At 55.9% G+C, this 23,944-nt stretch overlaps 1 protein-coding gene across 1 annotated transcript in view; it reads left to right on the forward strand.

Moving 5' to 3' along the window:
* Positions 1-2,514: 2,514 nt before the first annotated feature.
* The window catches only part of sart1 (spliceosome associated factor 1, recruiter of U4/U6.U5 tri-snRNP), a 31,012-nt gene continuing 9,582 nt past the window's right edge, over positions 2,515-23,944 (forward strand). The window contains exons 1-12 of the mRNA XM_085976199.1: positions 2,515-3,173; positions 4,775-4,829; positions 5,931-5,986; positions 7,404-7,533; positions 8,573-8,678; positions 10,024-10,101; positions 12,652-12,751; positions 13,720-13,862; positions 16,837-17,043; positions 17,171-17,289; positions 17,993-18,132; positions 18,235-18,356. Coding sequence (XP_085832325.1) covers positions 2,945-3,173; positions 4,775-4,829; positions 5,931-5,986; positions 7,404-7,533; positions 8,573-8,678; positions 10,024-10,101; positions 12,652-12,751; positions 13,720-13,862; positions 16,837-17,043; positions 17,171-17,289; positions 17,993-18,132; positions 18,235-18,356 — 1,485 coding nt within the window. The 5' untranslated portion in view covers positions 2,515-2,944. The remainder of the gene's footprint in view (positions 3,174-4,774; positions 4,830-5,930; positions 5,987-7,403; positions 7,534-8,572; positions 8,679-10,023; positions 10,102-12,651; positions 12,752-13,719; positions 13,863-16,836; positions 17,044-17,170; positions 17,290-17,992; positions 18,133-18,234; positions 18,357-23,944) is intronic.

Genomic DNA, 23,944 nt, shown 5'->3' on the forward strand with positions numbered 1-23,944 from the left:
GAGAGAAAGTTGTGAGGGTTATTGGTCCCAAGGATAGCAGTATCACTGGATCCTCTTTGTGCGGATTGTGAGATCTTCACCAGTGTCCTATCAAACACTCCCAGGGCAGGTACAGCACGGGTTAGATACAGAGTAAAGCTCCCTCTACACTGTCCCATCAAACACTCCCAGGGCAGGTACAGCATGGGTTAGATACAGAGTAAAGCTCCCTCTACAGTGTCCCATTGATGGGCCTTCAATAACCACAAAACTAGAAGTTATAGACTTAAACAAGTTGGCTTTTAATCACTAAGATCAGAGCTAACATCTCAACACGCCGACTGGTTCACAGGAATGAGTCATACAGATCCTGGGATCTTTATGTAAGAGAAGTCAGGGGCGGAGCCAAGAGCCAAGACCTGGAACCTCCCAGGTTAGTCGGGAAAGAGGAAGTGAAACTATACACAGTGGGGGAGGGTAATATACATGAGTGCAAAATGAATACAGGATCAAGACAAACAGATTTCATTACACCCATCAAACACTCCCAGGGCAGATACAGCACGGGGTTTGATACAGAGTAAAGCTCCCTCTACACTGTCCCATCAAACACTCCCAGGGCAGGTACAGCACGGGTTAGATACAGAGTAAAGCTCACTCTACACTGTCCCATCAAACACTCCCAAGGCAGGTACAGCACGGGTTAGATACAGAGTAAAGCTCACTCTACACTGTCCCATCAAACACTCCCAAGGCAGGTACAGCACGGGTTAGATACAGAGTAAAGCTCCCTCTACACTGTCCCATCAAACACTCCCAGGGCAGGTACAGCACGGGTTAGATACAGAGTAAAGCTCACTCTACACTGCCCCATCAAACACTCCCAGGGCAGGTACAGCACGGGTTAGATACAGAGTAAAGCTCACTCTACACTGTCCCATCAAACACTCCCCAGGCAGGTACAGCACGGGTTAGATACAGAGTAAAGCTCCCTCTACACTGTCCCATCAAACACTCCCAGGGCAGGTACAGCACGGGTTAGATACAGAGTAAAGCTCCCTCTACACCGTCCCATCAAACACTCCCAGGGCAGGTACAGCACGGGTTAGATACAGAGTAAAGCTCCCTCTACACTGTCCCATCAAACACTCCCAGGGCAGGTACAGCATGGGTTAGATACAGAGTAAAGCTCCCTCTACACTGTCCCATTGATGGGCCTTCAATAACCACAAAACTAGAAGTTATAGACTTAAACAAGTTGGCTTTTAATCACTAAGATCAGAGCTAACATCTCAACACGCCGACTGGTTCACAGGAATGAGTCATACAGATCCTGGGATCTTTATGTAAGAGAAGTCAGGGGCGGAGCCAAGAGCCAAGACCTGGAACCTCCCAGGTTAGTCGGGAAAGAGGAAGTGAAACTATACACAGTGGGGGAGGGTAATATACATGAGTGCAAAATGAATACAGGATCAAGACAAACAGATTTCATTACACCCATCAAACACTCCCAGGGCAGATACAGCACGGGGTTTGATACAGAGTAAAGCTCCCTCTACACTGTCCCATCAAACACTCCCAGGGCAGGTACAGCACGGGTTAGATACAGAGTAAAGCTCACTCTACACTGTCCCATCAAACACTCCCAAGGCAGGTACAGCACGGGTTAGATACAGAGTAAAGCTCACTCTACACTGTCCCATCAAACACTCCCAAGGCAGGTACAGCACGGGTTAGATACAGAGTAAAGCTCCCTCTACACTGTCCCATCAAACACTCCCAGGGCAGGTACAGCACGGGTTAGATACAGAGTAAAGCTCACTCTACACTGCCCCATCAAACACTCCCAGGGCAGGTACAGCACGGGTTAGATACAGAGTAAAGCTCACTCTACACTGTCCCATCAAACACTCCCCAGGCAGGTACAGCACGGGTTAGATACAGAGTAAAGCTCCCTCTACACTGTCCCATCAAACACTCCCAGGGCAGGTACAGCACGGGTTAGATACAGAGTAAAGCTCCCTCTACACCGTCCCATCAAACACTCCCAGGGCAGGTACAGCACGGGTTAGATACAGAGTAAAGCTCCCTCTACACCGTGCGATCAGAGGGCCACCGCTGGAAGATCAGGGAGCTGCCATCCCCCATGGTGTCCTGCGGCCCGCATTCCACCTTCAACCGGTGGCGGATTCACCGGTCCTGGGCCTCTGAGTCTTGCACAGTGAGGGGGGATCTTGCTGTGCGGTGGCAGCGGTCAGGTCTGAGTGCCATTTTTTGGGGGGGGAGGTGTGCAACTTTAAATCAGGGGCGGACCCTAAACCCTGTAACGAGAAAAGAAATGTCAGGCCAAAGAAAAAGGGCTAAAGAAAAGAAAATTCCCATGGAACACAGTTTAAAAAAAAATAGTAATAATGAGGTGGTGCTGGACAGCTTTAAGAAGGGAGTGTGGGGAGGAGGCGGCTTTAAGAAGGGAGGGAGGAGCGAGCGGAAGTGACGAATGTTTGTGTGAGAGAGGGGTTAGGTGAAGGGTCAAGCGGAAGTATCGGCGGGCGGCGGCCATTTTGGTCGGTGGCGACATTTTGTTGCCGGGGTGTCGGCGACGGCGGAGAAGGGAAGAGCGAAATAAGAGGGAAAAAAAAAAGAAAAAGAGCTGGGTTCCGGTTACCGGAGGCGGGAGCGCGTGCTCCGGAGAGCGATCTATAGAGAGATAAGATAAAAGAGAGAGTGTGTGTGTGAGGGGGTGCCGCTCGACGGCGGCTGGGCGTCCGCTGAGCCGAGCCGAGTGCGTACGAGCGTGCGCGTGCCACTTCGACCGTGCGTGACGACGTCACCCCCGGCGGGAACGCGTACGCTCAACTTCGACTAGGCGTGCGTGAGGACGTTGCCGCAGGCGGGAACGCGCACGCTTAACTTCGACCAGGCGTGAGGACGTCGCCCTCTCTCCCCGGGCGGGAACGCGCACGCCATGGGCTCCTCCAAGAAGCAGCACCGCGAGCGCGAGCGCGGCGCCGAGCGCAAGAAGCACAAACACAGCAAGGAGCGGCGGGCCGGCAGCCGGGAGCGCGAGCGGGAGCGGGAGCGCCGCCACCACCACCGCGACCGGGAGCGCGGCAGCGGCCGCCGACCACCCGGCGCCGGCCAGACCCCGGGCCAGGCCCCGCCCCGAGTCAAGAGGGAGAAGGCCGAGGAGTCGGGTGAGAGGTCGTTGGGGGGGTCATATTGCGATGGTTGATGGGTCATTTAGCTGATTTATGGCATACTGGCATTCTTATAGGGTCATGGGGCTGGTTTATGGGGTTGTTGGGGGTTCATATAGGGTCATTGGGCTGATTTATGGGGTCATTGGTTGATTTATATGGGGTTATTGGGGGTCACAGGGTCATGAGGCTATTGGGGGCCTTATAGGGTCATAGGGCTGGATTATGGGGTTATTGGGGGTCGTATATAGGGTCATTTAGCTGATTTATGGGGTTATTGGAGTTCCTATAGGGCCATAGGGTTAATTTATGGGGTTATTGGGGTTCCTATAGGGCCATAGGGTTAATTTATGGGGTTATTGGGGTTCCTATAGGGCCATAGGGTTAATTTATGGGGTTATTGGGGTTCCTATAGGGCCATAGGTTTGATTTATGGGGCCATCGGGCTGATCATTTGGGGTCATAGGGCTGGTTTATTCATAGGGCTGGTTTATGGGGTTGTTGGTTCATATAGGGTTATTGGGTGGATTTATGGGGTTACTGGGGGTCATATAGATCCCTGAAGGCAGCAGAACAGGTGGTTAAGAAGGCATATGGGATACTTGCCTTCATTAGCCGAGGCATAGGATATAAGAGCAGGGAGGTTATGATGGAGCTGTACAAAACGCTGGTTCGGCCACAGCTGGAATACTGTGTGCAGTTCTGGTCGCCGCACTATAGGAAGGATGTGATTGCTTTGGAGAGGGTGCAGAGGAGATTCACCAGGATGTTACCTGGGCTGGAGCGCTTCAGCTATGAAGAGAGACTGGACAGGCTGGGGTTGTTTTCCTTAGAGCAGAGAAGGCTGAGGGGGGACCTGATTGAGGTGTACAAAATTATGAGGGGCATAGATAGGGCAGATAGAAAGGAACTTTTCCCCTTAGTAGAGGGGTCAATAACCAGGGGGCATAGATTCAAGGTAAGGGGCAGGAGGTTTAGAGGGGATTTGAGGAAAAACTTTTTCACCCAGAGGGTGGTTGGAATCTGGAACTCTCTGCCTGAAAGGGTGGTAGAGGCAGGAACCCTCACAACATTCAAGAAGCATTTTAGATGAGCACTTGAAACGCCACAGCATACAAGGCTACGGACCAAGTGCTGGAAAATGGGATTAGAATAGACAGGGCTTGATGGCCGGCGCGGACACGATGGGCCGAAGGGCCTCTTTCTGTGCTGTATAACTCTATGACTCTATATAGGGTCATTGGGCTGGTTTATGGGGTCATTGGGCTGATTATATGGGGTTTTGGGGACTATGGGGCTAATGTATGGGATTATTGGGTGTCATGGGACTGATATGTTATTGGGGGTGATGTATGGTGTTTTTTGTGTCATGGGGGACTGTATGGGGTCAAGGCGTGATGTACAAGGTTATCGGCGGGGGAGGGATGTAGGGGGTCGCGAGGGGGGATGGCACGGGGTCGCGAGGGGGGGATGGCATGGGGTCATGGGGGAGGGTGAGTGTAAGGGGTCGTGGGTACAGGGGCAATATGTGGGTGTGGGGGGATGAGTTGGTTATCATGCTTTTACAGTATTTTGCCCTTTTTTTATATAACCTTTAGCTCCTGGGACAAAATCAGCTGCCGGCAATGCCTCTCTGACCATCGAAGAAACAAAGTGAGTGAATAAATAACTGCTGGCTTTCCTCCTCTCGGAGCACAGAATTACATCGAATTTACAGCACAGAAACCGGCCATTCAGCCCAACTGCTCCGTGCTGGTGTTTGTGCTCCACATGAGCCTCCTCCCGCCCCTCTTCATCTCACCCCATCAACGTAATATTTATTTCTTTTCTCTGAACAGTCACTGACGACCACTCGTGTCAGCTGTGACTCGGTGGGTAGTTCTCTCCTGAGTCAGAAGGTTGTGGGTTCGAGCCCCTCTCCAGAGACCTCAGCACATAATCCAGGCCGACACTCCCACTGCCAGTACTGAGGGAGCGCCGCACTGTCAGAGGGGCAGTACTGAGGGAGTGTCGGAGGGGCGGTACTGAGGGAGCGCCGCACTGTCGGAGGGGCAGTACTGAGGGAGTGTCGGAGGGGCGGTACTGAGGGAGCGCCGCACTGTCGGAGGGGCAGTACTGAGGGAGTGTCGGAGGGGCGGTACTGAGGGAGCGCCGCACTGTCGGGGGGGGCAGTACTGAGGGAGCGCCGCACTGTCGGAGGGGCAGTACTGAGGAAGCGCCGCACTGTCGGGGGGGCAGTACTGAGGGAGTGTTGGAGCGCCGCACTGAGGGAGCGCTGCACTGTCAGAGGGGCGGTACTGAGAGAGCGCCGCACTGTCGGAGGGGCAGTACTGAGGGAGCGCCGCACTGTCGGAGGGGCGGTACTGAGGGAATGCCGCACTGTTAGAGGGGTAGTACTGAGGGAGCACCGCACTGTCAGAAGTATCGTCTTTCAGATGAGACGTCTGCTCTCTCAGGTGGATGTAAAATATCCCACAGCCACTATTGGAAGAACAGCAGGGGGAGTTCTCCCTGGTGTCCTGGGGCCAATATTTATCCCTCAATCAACATCACTAAAATAGATGATCTGGTCATTATCACATTGCTGTTTGTGGGAGCTTGCTGTGTGCAAATTGGCTGCTGCGTTTCCTACATTACAACAGTGAGTACACCCCAAAAAGTACTTCATTGGCTGTTGGGACGCCCTGAGGTGGTGAAAGGTGCTATATAAATGCAAGTCTTTCTCTCTAACTGTCTGTCTTGTGTCCTCTGCAGCAAGCTGAGGGCCAAGCTTGGCCTGAAACCTCTGGCAGTACAGGACTCCAAAAAGAGTGAGTCAACTTTTGACGTGGTTGTGTGTTTTCTTCTTCAAGCAAGACTGCGCTGTAGGGGCAAGACTCGGAGCACCAGTGAAGTTGATAAGGAAGGATGTCCAGGCCTTGCAGAGGGGATTTACTGGAATGGTCCCAGGGGATGAGGGACTTCAGTCATGTAGAGAGACTGGAGAAGCTGGGCTTGTTCTCCGCAGAGCTGAGAGGGTTAAGGGGAGATTTAATAAAGGTGTTCAACATGAAGAATTATTTTAACACAGCGAGTTGTTGTGATCTGGAACGTGCTGCCTGAAAGTGCGGTGGGAACAGATTCAACAGTAACTTTCAAAAGGGAATTGGATAAATACTTGAAAAGGAAAAATGTGCAGGGCTGTGGGGAAAGAGCAGGGGGAAGAGTGGGATTAGATGGAGAGATCTTTCAAAGAGCCGGCACAGGCATCATGGGCCGAATGGCCTCCTGTGCTGTGTGATTCTAAACAGAAAGAAGACTCTGGAGATGGAGAAGACATCTTGAGGTTCAAAGGCCTTTTGGGTAAGACCGCAGGAGGGCGGTTGTTCGGGTTTGAGATCCTGGGAATGAATGAGTGGAGTTGGAGGAGCTGTGATGAGCCTTGATTTGAAGATGGGACGAGTGTCTCTTTCTCTAAATCAGTATCGGATGGGGTGGCAGCCTATGGTGCCTATTTTTTTTTTTCTTTGATTTCATTTGGCACTTCCATGTCAGCTGTGGCTCGGTGGGCAGGTCTCTCCCTCTCGCCTCAGAGTCAGAGGTCATTGGTTCAAGTCCCACTCCAGAGACTTGAGCCCATAATCCAGAGCGACACTCCCATCGCAGTGCTGAGGAGGCGTCGCACTGTCGGAGGGGCAGTACTGAGGGAGCGCTGCACTGTCGGAGGGGCAGTACTGAGGGAGCGCTGCACTGTCGGAGGGGCAGTACTGAGGGAGGGGCGGTACTGAGGGAGCGCCACACTGTCGGAGGGGCAGTACTGAGGGAGCGCCGCACTGTCGGAGGGGCAGTACTGAGGGAGCGCCACACTGTCGGAGGGGCAGTACTGAGGGAGCGCTGCACTGTCGGAGGGGCCGTCTTTCGGATGAGACGTTAAACCGATGCCCCGTCTGCCTTCTCAGGTTGATGTGAAAGATCTCATGGCACTATTGGAGGAAGTGCTTGGAGTTCCCCTTCATTATTTATCCCTCAACCAACATCACTGAAACAGACGATCTGGTCATTATCACATTGCTGTTTGTGGGAGCTTGCTGTGTGCAGATTGGCTGCTGCGTTTCCCACATTACAACAGTGACCACACTTCAAAAAGCACTTCATTGGCTGTAAAGCGCTTTGGGACATCCTGAGGTGGTGAAAGGTGCTTTTCCCAATTGCTGCCACACCTGACGATCTGTCTGTCTCCTTTTGCAGCCGAGGCCGGGACGAAAGAGGACCCGGTTCTGGTCCCGGCTGTTAACCCCATCGCCACAAAGCAGCAGGAGGACATTCGGGTGAAGCTCGCGGCCCTGAAGGAGAAACGCCTCCTGAACCAGAAACTAGGGTAGGTTGCAGCTGGCGGGCGGCTTCCAATTCTCCGGGGGCTGGTGCGATGTGAAGAGCTGCAGGCCGTGTCACTGCCATGGTCGCTAGGCCACTGGAAAATGGGTGGGGGTTTAATGAATGTCTCTATCATGGGCACGTTTACAGGTACACTCTACCCCTCGTGATAGGTAGTAGATTCAATAGTAACTATAACACGGGTACAGTACTGGTGGGTACAGGTCTGTCACTGTAACACTAGGGTACAGTACTGGTGGGTACAGGTCTGTCACTGTATAACACTGGGGTACAGTACTGGTGGGTACAGGTCTGTCACTGCATAACACTGGGGTACAGTACTGGTGGGTACAGGTCTGTCACTGTATAACACGAGTACAGTACTGGTGGGTACAGGTCTGTCACTAACACTGGGGTACAGTACTGGTGGGTACAGGTCTGTCACTGCATAACACTGGGGTACAGTACTGGTGGGTACAGGTCTGTCACTAACACTGGGGTACAGTACTGGTGGGTACAGGTCTGTCACTGCATAACACTGGGGTACAGTACTGGTGGGTACAGGTCTGTCACTGCATAACACTGGGGTACAGTACTGGTGGGTACAGGTCTGTCACTGTATAACACGGCCACAGTACTGGTGGGTACAGGTCTGTCACTGCATAACACTGGGGTACAGTACTGGTGGGTACAGGTCTGTCACTGTATAACACTGGGGTACAGTACTGGTGTGTACAGGTCTGTCACTGTATAACACTGGGGTACAGTACTGGTGGGTACAGGTCTGTCACTAACACTGGGGTACAGTACTGGTGGGTACAGGTCTGTCGCTGTGGGCTGGAACCAATTGGAAGGGGTGGATCGAAAGGATCGGTACAGTTGGAATGTGTTGGGCAATTTATTTTAATTCCTTAAGCCCCCAATGCGGAGACCGCGCCGTGACCTCTGAACCGTACCTTGACTTCGGTTTAGGGTTCGCAGTCGGGTTGGTTGTGCCTCGCCGCCGAGTTGCTATATTTGACTTTCTCCGTGTGTGTCCCCAGGAAAGTCAAAGCTCTGGGAGATGACGACGCTTGGCTGGACGATGCCATGGCCTGGGTGGAGAAGAGCAGGAAGCTGCAGAAAGAGAAGGAGATGGCCGAGAAGCGGGTGAGCATCGGTGACTGGTTACAGGGTGGCAACTCGCTCACGTGTGGATTTGAGGCCGTTTCTCGAGCATTTCCCCCCCCCCCCCCCCCCCCAAGATCCCAGTGTCAGCCGTGGCTCAGTGGGTAGCATTCTCCCTCTCGCCTCCGAGTCAGGAGGTTGTGGGTTCAAGTCCCATTCCTGAGACTTGAGCACAAAAATCTAGGCTGGAGCTCGCAGTGCAGTGCTGAGGGAGCGCCGTACTGTCGGTGGGGCGGTACTGAGGGAGCACCGCACTGTCAGAGGGGCAGTACTGGGGGAGCGCCGCACTGTCGGAGGGGCAGTACTGGGGGAGCGCCGCACTGTCAGAGGGGCGGTACTGAGGGAGCGCCGCACTGTCAGAGGGGCAGTACTGAGGGAGTGCCGCACTGTTGGATGGGCAGTACTGAGGGAGCGCCGCACTGTCGGAGGGGCAGTGCTGAGGGAGCGCCGCACTGTCGGAGGGGCAGTGCTGAGGGAGCGCCGCACTGTCGGAGGGGCAGTGCTGAGGGAGCGCCGCACTGTCGGAGGGGCAGTGCTGAGGGAGCGCCGCACTGTCGGAGGGGCAGTGCTGAGGGAGCGCCGCACTGTCGGAGGGGCAGTACTGAGGGAGTGTCGGAGGGGCAGTACTGAGGGAGCGCCGCACTGTCGGAGGAGCAGTGCTGAGGGAGCGCCGCACTGTCGGAGGGGCAGTACTGAGGGAGTGTCGGAGGGGCAGTACTGAGGGAGAGCCGCACTGTCGGAGGGGCAGTACTGAGGGAGCGCCGCACTGTCGGAGGTGCCGTCTTTCGGATGAGACGTTAAACCGAGGTCCCGTCTGCGGTCTCGGGTGGATGTAAAAGATCCCACAGCCACTATTTCGAAGAGGAGCAGGGGGGAGTTCTCCCCCGGTGTCCTGGGGCCAATATTTATCCCTCAACCAACATCACTAAAACAGATGATCCGGTCATTATCACATTGTTGTTTGTGGGAGCTTGCTGTGCACAAATTGGCTGCCGTGTTTCCCACATTACAACAGTGACCACACTTCAGAAAGTACTTCATTGGCTGTAAAGCGCTTTGAGATGTCCTGAGGTGGTGAAAGGCGCTATAGAAATGCAACTCTTTCTTTCTCGACGGTGCCGGGTTCGAGAGGCGCTGGCTGCATCTGCAGCACCTTGGCCAGGCGGATGCAGCCTGGTCCCTTCCTGCTGTGTGTGTGGGGGTCTCTCTACCACCTGAGGTACTGATCTGAAGTGCAATTGTTTTCACTGCCTTTCGCAGATATGAAGAACTTTTTTCCAATTCTTTTTGGACTTGAGCAGTTACAAGTTTTGTCAATTGATTCCAGGCAAAGCTCCTCGAGGAAATGGACGAAGAGTTTGGTGTCAGCAATCTGATCGAAGAGGAATTGCGTACCAAAAAACAGGTGAGGGTCTCGGGCTTTGGAGGGGAGGGGGTGGGCCTGAGCATTGTTGGCAATGGGCATGGGTCCCATCACAGGACGAGCACCATAGACAGAGGCATTAACTCTGAGCGCACAGGATGGCGGTGTGGGGATTCACCCTGGGAGTGTTTGATGGGACAGTGTAGAGGGAGCTTTACTCTGTATCTAACCCGTGCTGTACCTGCCCTGGGAGTGTTTGATGGGACAGTGTAGAGGGAGCTTTACTCTGTATCTAACCCGTGCTGTACCTGCCCTGGGAGTGTTTGATGGGACAGTGTAGAGGGAGCTTTACTCTGTATCTAACCCGTGCTGTACCTGCCCTGGGAGTGTTTGATGGGACAGTGTAGAGGGAGCTTTACTCTGTATCTAACCCGTGCTGTACCTGCCCTGGGAGTGTTTGATGGGACAGTGTAGAGGGAGCTTTACTCTGTATCTAACCCATGCTGTACCTGCCCTGGGAGTGTTTGACGGGACAGTGTGGAGGGAGCTTTACTCTGTATCTAACCCGTGCTGTACCTGCCCTGGGAGTGTTTGATGGGACAGTGTAGAGGGAGCTTTACTCTGTATCGAGGGAATATTTAGAGCTGTTGACCTGTGGGGTGCAGTACTGGTGGGTACAGTGTGTTGGGATTAATTCAAGATGCATTTCCACCAGTGCTTGTTTTAGTTTGGTTTCCTCAGACCGATACCCATGAGCCGTCACCCTCACTGCAAAGTCCCACCCTCGTCCTGGTGTTAAAAAGAAAATAATAATTCCTCGCTGCTGAAGCTGGCATTCATTGCCCATCCCGAGCTGCCCTGAGACAGTGGCAATACAACAGAGTGTCTTGCCAGGCCACTAGAGAGGGCAGTGAAGAGTCAACCGAGTTGGGAGTGGGGTCTGGAGTCACATCGAGGCCCAGACCGGGTAGGGACGGCCGGTTCCTTCCCTAAAGGGGCACTAGTGAACCAGTTGGGTTTTTACGGCAGCCCCACAGCTTCACTTTCACAGAGACCAGCTTTTTATTTTTTAAACTGTATTCAAAATCTCAAATTGCCGAGGTGGGATGTGAACGCACATTCTCTGGACTATTTGTCCAGTCACTACACTACCGTGCCCTCATTATTTTTTATTGTCCATATTGCTTCTGCCAGAATAAGATGCCCTGCAGCAACTCGCCAAGGCTTCTTCGGCAGCACCTCCCAAACCCATGACCTTCCCTCCATCATAAGGTCACAAGTGGGGTTGTTCGCTGATGGCTGCAGTGTTCAGTTCCATTCGCAACTCCTCCGATAATGAAGCAGTCCATGCCCGCATGCATCTAGACCTGGACGACGTTCAGGCTTGGGCTGATAAGTGGCAGGTAACATTCGTGCCACACCAGTGCCCGGCAATGACTATCTCCAACAAGAGAGAGTCTAACCACCTCCCCTTGACATTCAATGGGATTGCCATCGCCGAATCCCCCACCATCAACATCCTGGGGGTCACCATTGACCAGAAACTTAACTGGACCAGCCACATAAATACTGTGGCTACAGGAGCAGGTCAGAGGCTGGGTATTCTGCGGCGAGTGTCTCACCTCCTGACTCCCCAAAGCCTTTCCACCATCTGCAAGGCACAAGTCAGGAGTGTGATGGAATACTCGCCACTTGCCTGGATGAGTGCAGCTCCAACAACACTCGAGAAGCTCGACACCATCCAGGTCAAAGCAGCCCGCTTGATTAGCACCCCATCCACCACCTTAAACATTCACTCCCTCCACCACCGGCGCACCGTGGCTGCAGTGTGGACCATCTACAAAATGCACTGCAGCAACTCGCCAAGGCTTCTTCGGCAGCACCTCCCCAAACCCGCGACCTCTTCCACCTAGAAGGACAAGGACAGCAGGCACAGGGGAACACCACCAACTCCAAGTTCCCCTCCCAGTCACACACCATCCTGACTTGGAAATATATTGGCCGTTCCTTCATCGTCGCTGGGTCCAAATCCTGGAACTCCCTGTGGGAGCACCTTCACCACACGGACTGCAGCGGTTCAAGAAGGCGGCTCACCACCACCTTCTCAAAGGACAACTAGGGGATGGGCAATAAATGCTGGGCCTTGCCAGCGACGCCCACATCCCAGGAATGAATGCATAAATAAAAAGTGAGTGGTGAGAATGTGGAACTCGCTACCACAGGGAGTGGTTGAAGCGAAAAGCACAGATGCATTTAAGGGGAAGCTGGATAAACACACGAGGGAGAAAGGAATAGACGGATATGGTGACAGGGTGAGATGGAGAGGGGTGGGAGGAGGCTGGTGTGGAGCAGAAACACCGGCACGGAGCAGGTGGGCCGAATGGCCTGTTTCCGTGCTGTAGATTCGATGCAAGTCCACGGACATCTGGTTTGGAAGGAAGGCAACCTCGTTATAAAAGGCCTTAAGCTGATGGCGGAAGAGGAGAGTTGCTCTTACTGACGGCGCGCACCAGGTACGTTCCGTAACAACGGCTGTATCTGAGCTCGAGACTAGGTGACCGTGATGATAACGGGTTTTCTCTCTTCCCCAAGTCTGCCTACACGTCTCAGGACCTGAAGGGACTGACCGTCCAGCACGATATTGAAGCTTTCAAGGAAGGAGAGGCGGTCGTCCTAACCCTAAAAGACAAAGGTAGGCGGGCAAAGATTGCGGGGAAATTAAAACCTTAGAATTCGAGCCAGGCCATTCAGGGGTGATGTCAGGAAGCACTTCTTCACACACAGGGCGGTGGAAATCTGGGACTCTCGCCCCTCAAAAGGCTGTCGAGTCTAGGGCGTTAATTGAACATTTCAAAACTGAGGTTGATCTGTTTTGTTGGGTAAGAGTATTGAGGGTTAGGGAACCATGGTAGGTAGATGGAGTTAGGATACAGATCAGCCGTCATCCAACTGAATGGCGGAACAGGCTCAAGGGGCTGAATGGCCGCCTCCTGTTCCCATGCAATGCCTGTGATCAGACTGCTTTGAGCCTTTTGAGATATGGTTTTAAAAGCAAAACAGACTTGACTGGTGAGCGGGGTCACCAGAGGGTTTATTTTTTTTTTTTTAAGATCACCACCAGAAGGATGAAGAGAGGTTAGAAGTATTTCTTTTGCGCAGAGTGTTGTTAGGACATGGAAGGTGCGACCAGAAACGGTGAGGGAGGCGGAATCTGGAACAGGTTTTAAGGGACGTTTTTGAAAAATAGCTTTAAAGGTTGAGGGACCGGGCAGAGGAGTGGGGCTAAGGGGAGTGTTCCTTCGGAGAATGGGCACGGGCAAATGGGACTAAAGGGAGGGTGACATAAGAAAACTACTAGGCACTTGGTCTAAGCATTAAACAAAGCTTTAATCAACTGTTTTACAACATGGAGGTCTAGTTGTGTCCTTCACTAGTTCCTGTTGAGAATGTCCTGCGCAAGCTGGGCCCGTGCCCGCGTATTTATGCTCTCCCTGGACAGCGCCACCCGTAGGCCGCTCAGTATTATTTCATAAGTCTTTCACGATTCATGTCAGAGGGCTCATTCAGAGGGCACGGGGGCAATGGTAGAATGGGTGCGGGGTTGGAATGGCGATGATGCTGTGCCACATAACCCTGTGTCTCGCCCTGTTTTTCTCTCAGGGGTTCTGGACGAGGCGGACGATGTCCTGGTCAACGTCAACATCCTGGACAAGGAGCGGGCCGACAAGAATGTGGAGCTGAAGAAGAAGAAGCCCGAATACAAGCCCTACGAGGAGGAGGAGAGCGTCGACGATATGGCGGTGGTGAGTCCCATGCGTGCCTCTGAAGCTCTGCTCTGGACAGCGCCGGGCCGCACCGCACGGCCCCTCGTACGACAGGTTCCACGGCTGCGACAGCCCCGGGGGGGGGGGGTGGTGAAGTCCCAGTCGTACAGGTAGAAAGGGGTTCGCATCGCGTGCCCCTCGGTGCTGTTAACCAGGGTCAGCTGGTGGTGCGGAGCAGAGAATCAGCCAGGGTTCCTGCTCCTGATCACTGCCCAGTGACCCCCTGGGTTAGGGAGAGGGGAGAATCAGCCAGGGTTCCTGCTCCTGATCACTGCCCAGTGACCCCCTGGGTTAGAGAGAGGGGAGAATCAGCCAGGGTTCCTGCTCCTGATCACTGCCCAGTGACCCCCTGGGTTAGAGAGAGGGGAGAATCAGCCAGGGTTCCTGCTCCTGATCACGGCCCAGTGACCCCTGGGTTAGAGAGAGGGGAGAATCAGCCAGGGTTCCTGCTCCTGATCACTGCCCAGTGACCCCTGGGTTAGGGAGAGGGGAGAATCAGCCACGGCTCCTGCTCCTGATCACTGCCCAGTGACCCTTGGGTTAGGGAGAGGGGAGAATCAGCCAGGGTTCCTGCTCCTGATCACTGCCCAGTGACCCCCCCGGGGTTAGGGAGAGGGGAGAATCAGCCAGGTTCCTGCTCCTGATCACTGCCCAGTGACCCCTGGGTTAGAGAGAGGGGAGAATCAGCCAGGGTTCCTGCTCCTGATCACTGCCCAGTGACACCCTGGGTTAGGGAGAGGGGAGAATCAGCCAGGGTTCCTGCTCCTGATCACTGTCCAGTGACCCCTGGGTTAGGGAGAATCAGCCAGGGTTCCTGCTCCTGATCACTGCCCAGTGACCCCCTGGGTTAGGGAGAGGGGAGAATCAGCCAGGGTTCCTGCTCCTGATCACTGCCCAGTGACCCCTGGGTTAGAGAGAGGGGAGAATCAGCCAGGGTTCCTGCTCCTGATCACTGCCCAGTGACCCCCTGGGTTAAAGAGAGGGGAGAATCAGCCAGGGTCCTGCTCCTGATCACTGCCCAGTGACCCCCCTGGGTTAGGGAGAGGGGAGAATCAGCCAGGGTTCCTGCTCCTGATCACTGCCCAGTGACCCCTGGGTTAGAGAGAGGGGAGAATCAGCCAGGGTTCCTGCTCCTGATCACTGCAAGGGTGACCCTGGGGTTAGGGAGAGGGGAGAATCAGCCAGGGTTCCTGCTCCTGATCACTGTCCAGTGACCCCCTGGGTTAGGGAGAGGGGAGAATCAGCCAGGGTTCCTGCTCCTGATCACTGCCCAGTGACCCCCTGGGTTAGAGAGAGGGGAGAATCAGCCAGGGTTCCTGCTCCTGATCACTGCCCAGTGACCCCTGGGTTAGAGAGAGGGGAGAATCAGCCAGGGTTCCTGCTCCTGATCACTGCCCAGTGACCCCCTGGGTTAGAGAGAGGGGAGAATCAGCCAGGGTTCCTGCTCCTGATCACTGCCCAGTGACCCCCTGGGTTAGGGAGAGGGGAGAATCAGCCAGGGTTCCTGCTCCTGATCACTGTCCAGTGACCCCCTGGGTTAGGGAGAGGGGAGAATCAGCCAGGGTTCCTGCTCCTGATCACTGCCCAGTGACACCCTGGGTTAGGGAGAGGGGAGAATCAGCCAGGGTTCCTGCTCCTGATCACTGCCCAGTGACCCCCTGGGTTAGAGAGAGGGGAGAATCAGCCAGGGTTCCTGCTCCTGATCACTGCCCAGTGACCCCTGGGTTAGAGAGAGGGGAGAATCAGCCAGGGTTCCTGCTCCTGATCACTGCCCAGTGACCCCTGGGTTAGAGAGAGGGGAGAATCAGCCAGGGTTCCTGCTCCTGATCACTGCCCAGTGACCCCCTGGGTTAGAGAGAGGGGAGAATCAGCCAGGGTTCCTGCTCCTGATCACTGCCCGGTGACCCCCTGGGTTAGAGAGAGGGGAGAATCAGCCAGGGTTCCTGCTCCTGATCACTGCCCAGTGACCCCCTGGGTTAGAGAGAGGGGAGAATCAGCCAGGGTTCCTGCTCCTGATCACTGCCCGGTGACCCCTGCTGGCACAAGCAACTCTATGGACAGGGTGAAACTGGGCTGTGGTGCCATCTGTGGCCGATTAGCCCGCCAAGCTGAGGTCCCATTGTGGTTTCGGAAGGGGTGCTGGTTGGAAGCGACTCCTCGCTCCGAGAATGAATATTGTCGGGTGGGGGGTGCGCGCGGGAGGAGGAGTAGAGGGTATCATGGCTGGGCCAGATCCTAGGTGGGTACTCGCTAGCGAGGAGCAGCAGTCCGGCCCCCCCCCCCCCTCCCTCTCTGCTCGATGTAGCTCCTGCTGGGGGCCCCAGAATTCGATAACCCGCAGCGGGCTGTGAATACCCCGGGAGCTGGAGGGGGTGCGTTCCAGTTCCCTGTAGGAATAGAAGGATATGTTGACGGGATGGGAGGAGCCTGGTGTGGAGCAGAAACACCGGCACGGAGCAGTCGGGCCAAATGGCCTGTTTCTGTGCTGTAGAATTCTATGACGAGGGACTACAGTTACGCGGAGAGACGGGAGAAGCTGGGGTTGTTGGCTTTGGAGCAGCGAAGGTTAAGAGGAGATTTGATGGAGGTGCTCAACATTATGAAGGGTAGCTCGGGAGTTTCCAGTGGCAGGAGGGTCGGAAACCAGAGGACACAGATTTAAGGCAATTGGTAAAATAACCAAGAGGGGGGAGATGAGGAGAATGTTTTTACACAGCGAGTTGTTGTGATCTGGATCGCGCTGCCTGAAAGGGCGGTGGAAGTAGATTCAGTAGTAACTTTCAAAAGGGAATTGGAGAAATACTTGAACAAGAGAAAATTGCGGGGCTGTGGGGAAGGAGCAGGGGAGTGTGGGACTAATTGGAGAGCTCTTTCAAGGAGCCGGCATGGGCCGAATGGCCTCCGTCTGTGCCGTGTGACTCTTGATTCTTAAATTTTTTTGTTTTGGCTTTAGCTCAAACCGAAGTCGGTCCTCTCCAAATACGACGAGGAGATTGACGGCGAGAAGAAGAAGTTCTTCCGGCTGGAGACGGGCGGGACGGCAGACGGCTCGTGGGAGCGGGAGCTGCAGCAGATCCGGGAGTCGCTGAGGAGCCAGGCCCAGACCCTGGACATGCCGCAGATGAAGCTGGCCTCGGAGTTCTACACGGAGGAGGAGATGGTAAGGGACTCGCCGTGGCCCGTCTGTGCATCCGGCCCGCGATGCGGGCGCTGTATTGCCGAGGTGGTGGGGGGGGGGCGCGCGGCATTATTGTTAATATTATTCTCTCTCTCTTCCCCTCCCCAAGGTAACGTTTAAGAAAACAAAAAGGAGAGTGAAGAAAATTCGAAAGAAGGAAACGACCATGAAAGCGGAGGACCTGCTCGCCCATGGACACAAAAGTACCCTCGCCGACTACGGGTCCAGGTGGGTCGCAGCTCGAGCCCTCGGGCCCTTACTGACTGGCTTCCTGTCCGAGGAGATCTGCTGTCCGCAGTTTATCATCTTTACTACCATAGAGTCATACAGCACAGAAAGAGGCCCTTCGGCCCATCGTGTCAGCGCCGGCCATTTTCCAGCACTTGGTCCGTAGCCTTGTATGCTCTGGCGTTTCAAGTGCTCATCCAAATGCTTCTTGAATGTTGTGAGGGTTCCTGCCTCTACCACCCTTTCAGGCAGTGAGTTCCAGATTCCAACCACCCTCTGGGTGAAAAAGTTTTTCCTCAAATCCCCTCTAAACCTCCTGCCCCTTACCTTGAAACTATGCCCCCTGGTTATTGACCCCTCTACTAAGGGGAAAAGTTCCTTTCTATCTACCCTATCTATGCCCCTCATAATTTTGTACACCTCAATCAGGTCCCCCCTCAGCCTTCTCTGCTCTAAGGAAAACAACCCCAGCCTGTCCAGTCTTTCTTCATAGCTGAAGCGCTCCAGCCCAGGTAACATCCTGGTGAATCTCCTCTGCACCCTCTCCAATACAATCACATCCTATAGTGTGGCGACTAGAATATGTGAATGGTGTTTCTTCCAATTAGATCCTCCTCGTCCCCACTCTGACTCCTCGACGTCCCCCCGCCCCCTCAGTCCCCAGTCGAGATGTGAGGTGTTTATTGTGATGTCACCCTGACAGGGATCGTGGACGAGGCTGGAAGTTTGATGCTGAACCGGCAGCAGAGGGCGAAGCTGAAGAGGCCGAGACCGAGGCCTCAGCACCAGAAGTGCAGTCCGTGTCAGACGACATACGCGTGGAAAGCATGGACATCAGCGATGGTATGTGTGATTGGGGCTGGCGGGGGAGGGGGGTGGAGGGGGAGGGAGCTGCCTGACGTGACCGGCCTGCACTGTGTTTCCTCCCCCACCCCCCCCCCACAGACGAAGCCCGGGCTCCCGATTCTCCAGTGGCCATCGAGGAGGACGAGGCCGAGATAGAGCTGCAGAAACAGCTGGAGAAACAGCGGCGGCTGCGACAGATCCACAGGCACTCGTCCGACAAGGTGAGGTCGGGCTCAACCCCCCCCCCCCCCCCCCCCCAAACCACGTGCTCGAATGGAGCAGTGCTCCTGCATCTGAGCTTGTCGCCCTGCCCTCGTGGACATGTACTTTTCAGCAGGGGCGGGGGGGGGTCCCGGGGGCGTGTTCCGGGCGGGGGGTCCCGGGTAAAAAGAGCTCGGCACGACGTTGAGCTCTTTTTCCGCCGCCTTCGTCTCCATGCCCACTTCTCTGGCCAGGAGTCTTCCCCCCCCCCCCCCCCCACACAACTGACCCTTTCTCCCGCTTGCAGAATTCCCGTTCTACCTGGACCCCTCCCCCTGGCCTCTTACCCTCTCTAGATCTTTTCATCGCTAACTGCTGCCGTGACATCGGCCGTCTCCATTTCTCTGCTCCCCTCACTCACTCCAACCTACCTCCCTCTGAACTTGCAGCACTCCGTTCTCTTAGATCCAACCCTGACATTGTCATTAAACCGGCTGACAAGGGTGATGCTGTTGTTGTTTGGCGCACTGACCTCTACCTAGCGGAAGCTGAACGCCAACTCTCCAACACCACCTCCTACCTCCACCTGGACCATGACCCCACTACCGAACATCAAACCACCGTTTCCAAGACTGTCACTGACTTCATCTCCTCTGGAGATCTTCCCCCTGCTGCCACCAACCTCATAGTTCCCCAACCCCGCACAGCCTGCTTCTACCTCCTTCCCAAGATCCACAAACAGGACTGCCCTGGTAGACCCATCGTTTCAGCCTGTTCTTGCCCCACGGAACTTATCTCTTCCTATCTCGACTCTATCTTTTCTCCCCTTGTCCAGTCTCTTCCCACCTACATCCGCGACTCTTCGGACGCCCTCCGCCACTTTAACAGTTTCCAGTTTCCTGGCCCCAACCGCTTCCTTTTCACCATGGACGTACAATCCCTCTACACCTCCATCCCCCACCCGGATGGCCTGAGGGCGCTCCGCTTCTTCCTTGAACAGAGGCCCGACCAGTCCCCATCCACCACCACCCTCCTCCGCCTGGCTGAACTTGTTCTCACATTGAACAACTTCTCCTTTAACTCCACTCATTTCCTCCAAATCAAAGGTGTTGCTATGGGTATCCGCATGGGTCCTAGCTATGCCTGCCTTTTCGTGGGCTATGTGGAACAATCTTTGTTCCAGTCCTACTCGGGTCCCCTCCCTCACCTCTTTTTCCGATACATTGATGACTGTATCGGTGCCGTTTCCTGCTCTCGTCCCGAACTTGACAATTTCATTCACTTTGCCTCCAATTTCCACCCTTCCTTCACCTTCACATGGTCCATCTCTGACTCTTCCCTTCCTCGACTTCTCCGTCTCCATCTCTGGGGATAGGTTATCGACCAATATTCATTACAAGCCCACTGACTCCCACAGCTACCTGGACTACACTTCCTCTCACCCAGCTTCCTGTAAGGATTCTATTCCATTCTCCCAGTTTCTCCGTCTCCGCCGTATCTGCTCCGACGATGCCACCTTCCACACCAGTGCTTCAGACATGTCTTCCTCTTTCCGCAACCGAGGATTCCCCTCTACCGTGGTTGACACGGCCCTCGACCGTGTCAGTTCTATCTCCCGCACTCCTGCCCTCACCCCTGCCCCTCCCTCCCGGAACCACGATAGGGTTCCCCTTGTCCTCACCTTTCACCCCACCAGCCTCCACATTCAACGGATCATCCTCCGCCATTTCCGCTACCTCCAAAGTGATCCCACCACCAAACGTATCTTCCCCTCCCCTCCCCTTTCAGCATTCCGCAGGGACCGCTCCCTCCGAGACACCCTAGTCCACTCCTCTATCACCCCAAACAGCCCTTCCCCTTCGCCTGGCACCTTCCCGTGCAAGCGGAGGAGATGTAACACCTGCCCCTATACCTCCCTGCTTCCCACTGTCCAGGGCCCCAAACACCCCTTCCAGGTGAAACAGCGATTTACTTGTACTTCTTGCAATCTAGTGTACTGTATTCACTGCTCACGATGCGGTCTCCTCTACATTGGGGAGACCAAACGCAGATTGGGTGACCGCTTTGCGGAACACCTCCGTTCAGTCCGTAAGGGTGACCCCGAGCTTCCGGTCGCCTGTCATTTCAATTCACCGTTCCATTTCCACTCAGACCTCACTGTACTCGGGCTCTTGCACTGTTCCACGGAAGCTCAGCGTAAACTCGAGGAACAGCACCTCATCTTCCGATTAGGCACTTTACAGTCTTCCGGACTCAATATCGAGTTCAACAATTTCAGATCATAACCTTGGTCCCTATTACACATTTTTTCTTGTAATTTTTCCACTCCTTTCCCCCCCCCCCCCTTTTTGTTTCTCTCTCACACCTGGCAGCTATCTCTTGCCCTGCCAGTACACTTTACACCTAATCTCAGCCTATTACCATCTCGTCTAGCTTCTAATACCTTTTTTGTCTCTTTTACTTCTTTTGTTTCTTTTATTCTTTTGTCCGATTGCAGCCCTGCCTCCAATCTATCATCTTTTCTTTCCAGTTTTGAAGAAGGGTTCGACCCGAAACGTCAACTCAAATTTCTCTCCACGGATGTTGCCTGACCTGCTGAGTTTTTCCAGCATTTTCTGTTGTTGTTCCGGGCGGGGGGGTTCCCGGGTCTTGTTCCGGGCAGGGGTGTTCCCGGGTCTTGTTCCGGGCGGGGGGGGTTCCCGGGTCTTGTTCCGGGCGGGGGGGGTCCCGGGTCTTGTTCCGGGCCGGGGGGGGGTGGTCCCGGGTCTTGTTCCGGGCCGGGGGTGGGGGGGTGGTCCCGGGTCTTGTTCCGGGCAGGGGTGTTCCCGGGTCTTGTTCCGGGCGGGGGGGTTCCCGGGTCTTGTTCCGGGCGGGGGTGTTCCCGGGTCTTGTTCCGGGCGGGGGGGGTTCCCGGGTCTTGTACCGGGCGGGGGGGGTTCCCGGGTCTTGTTCCGGGCGGGGGGGGTCCCGGGTCTTGTTCCGGGCCGGGGGGGGTGGTCCCGGGTCTTGTTCCGGGCCGGGGGGGGGGGTGGTCCCGGGTCTTGTTCCGGGCCGGGGGGGGTGGTCCCGGGTCTTGTTCCGGGCCGGGGGGGGGGGGGTGGTCCCGGGTCTTGTTCCGGGCGGGGGGGGGTCCCGGGTCTTGTTCCGGGCCGGGGGGGGGGGGTCCCGGGTCTTGTTCCGGGCAGTGGGGGGGGTCCCTGGTCTTGTTCCGGGCAGTGGGGGGGGTCCCTGGTCTTGTTCCGGGCAAGTGGGGGGGGGTCCCTGGTCTTGTTCCGGGCAAGGGGGGGGGGGGGTCCCTGGTCTTGTTCCGGGCAAGGGGGGGGGGGGGGGTCCCTGGTCTTGTTCCAGGCAGTGGGGTCCCTGGTCTTGTTCCGGGCGGGGTGGGGGGGGTCCCGGGTCTTGTTCCGGGCGGGTGGGGGGGGTCCCGGGTCTTGTTCTGGGCGGGGGGGGTCCCAGGTCTTGTTCTGGGCGGGGGGGGGGGGGGTGGTGTCCCGGGTCTTGTTCCGGGGGGGGGGGGGTCCCTGGTCTTGTTCCGGGCCGGGGAGGGGGGGGGTCCCTGGTCTTGTTCCGGGCCGGGGAGGGGGGGGGTCCCTGGTCTTGTTCCGGGCCGGGGGGGGTGGTCCCTGGTCTTGTTGGGGGGGGGGGTCCCTGGTCTTGTTTTGGGGGGGGGGGGTCCCTGGTCTTGTTTTGGGGGGGGGGGGGTCCCTGGTCTTGTTCCGGGCGGTTGGGTGGGGGGGGTCCCTGGTCTTGTTCCGGGCGGGTGGGGGGGTCCCGGGTCTTGTTCCGGTCGGGTGGGGGGGGTCCCGGGTCTTGTTGCGGGTGGGGGGGTTCCGGGTCTTGTTCCGGGTTGGGGGGGGGTCCCGGGTCTTGTTTTGGGTGGGAGGGTCCCTGGTCTTGTTCCGGGGGGGGGTCCCGGGTCTTGTTCCAGGCGGGGGGGGTGGGGGTGTCCCGGCTTGTTCCGGGCGGGGGGGGGGTCCCGGGTCTTGTTCCGGGGGGGGGGTCCCCAGGTCTTGTTCCGGGCGGGGGGGGTCCCAGGTCTTGTGGGGGGGGGTGTCCCGGGTCTTGTTCCGGGCCGGGTGGGGGGGGGGGTCCCGGGTTGTGTTCCGGGGGGGGGGTCGCGGGTCGTGTTCTGGGCGGGGGGTGGGGTCCCAGGTCGTGTTCCGGGCCGGGGGGGTTCCCGGGTCGTGTTTTGGGGGGGGGGGGGTTGTCCCGGGTCGTGTTCCGGGCGGGGGTTGGGGGGGTGGTCCCGGGTCATGTTCCGGGCGGGGGGGGTGGGGTCCCGGGTCGTGTTACAGGCGGGGGGTGGGGGTCGCGGGTCGTGTTCTGGGCGGGGGGGTGGGGGGTCCCGGGTCGTGTTCTGGGCGGGGGGGTGGGTGGGGTCCCGGGTCGTGTTCCGGGCGGGGGTTGGGGGGGGTGTTCCGGGCGGGGGGATGGTCCCAGGGGGCATGGACCTGGCCCTAGAAATAGTAGATGCATTGCTGATCATCATCCAACATTCGATGGAATCTGGAACAGTTCCCATGGATTGGAGGGTAGCTAATGTTACCCCACTATTCAAAAAAGGTGGTAGAGAGAAAATGGGGAATTACATCGGTAGTGGGGAAAATGCTAGAGTCCATTATAAAAGATGTACAGGTAGACTATCCTTTATCCGAAAACCTCGGGACCAGCCGTGTTTCGGTTTTCGGAAAATTTCGGATTTCGGAAGGTGGGTCGGTGGGGGTCCGCGGGGGTCGGGGTCGGCGGGGGCCCGCGGGGGGGTCCGCAGTCGTGGCTTGTCCGTCGCTGCTAGCCTGGAATGCAATGAAGTTCCGCATTTCCACCAACAGGTCGTCGTGCTCGGTCGGAACAGGGGCCGGCACTGCCGCGAGCTCAGAGCTCTCGTTGCTTTCGAGCCTTTGGAAGAGAGTCAGGTGGTTCCGCGGGGGGGGTCGGCGAGGGGTCGTGCGCACGACTTACGCTGACCCTCTGCTCAGCGTAAGTCGGGGGGGGGTCCGCAGGGGGTCGTGCGCACGACTTACGCTGACCCTCTGCTCAGAGTAAGTCGTGCGCCACTCTGGTCATGTCGTGCGCACGACTTACGCTGACCGAAAAAAACCTTCGGTTTTTAGAGGGTTTCGGTTTTCGGAAGTTCGGATAAAGGGTAGTATACCTGTAATAGCAGAGTACTTGGAAAACAGTGACCGGAGCGGACAAAGTCAACATGGATTTACAAAAGGTAAATCGTGCTTGACTAATCTACTGGAATTTTTTTGAGGATGTAACTGGTAAAATAGATAAGGGAGAACCAGTGGATGTGGTGTATTTGGACTTTCAGAAGGCTTTCGATAAGGTCCCGCATAAGAGATTAGCGTGTAAAGTTAAGGCACATGGGATTGGGGGCAAGGTATTGACTTGGATAGAGAACTGGTTGGCAGACTGAAAGCAAAGAGTTGGAATAAACGGGCCTTTTTCCGAGTGGCAGGCAGTGACTAGTGGGGTACTGCAGGGATCGGTCCTTGGGCCCCAGCTATTCACAATATATATTAATGATCTAGACAAGGGAACTAGATGTAATATCTCCAAATTTGCAGACAACACATAGCTGGGTGGGCGTGTGTGCTGTGAG

This window comes from Somniosus microcephalus, unplaced genomic scaffold (genome assembly GCF_052327205.1).
Source record: "Somniosus microcephalus isolate GS21.2 unplaced genomic scaffold, FLI_Smic_1.0 unresolved_chr2, whole genome shotgun sequence".
NCBI lineage: Eukaryota > Metazoa > Chordata > Chondrichthyes > Squaliformes > Somniosidae > Somniosus > Somniosus microcephalus.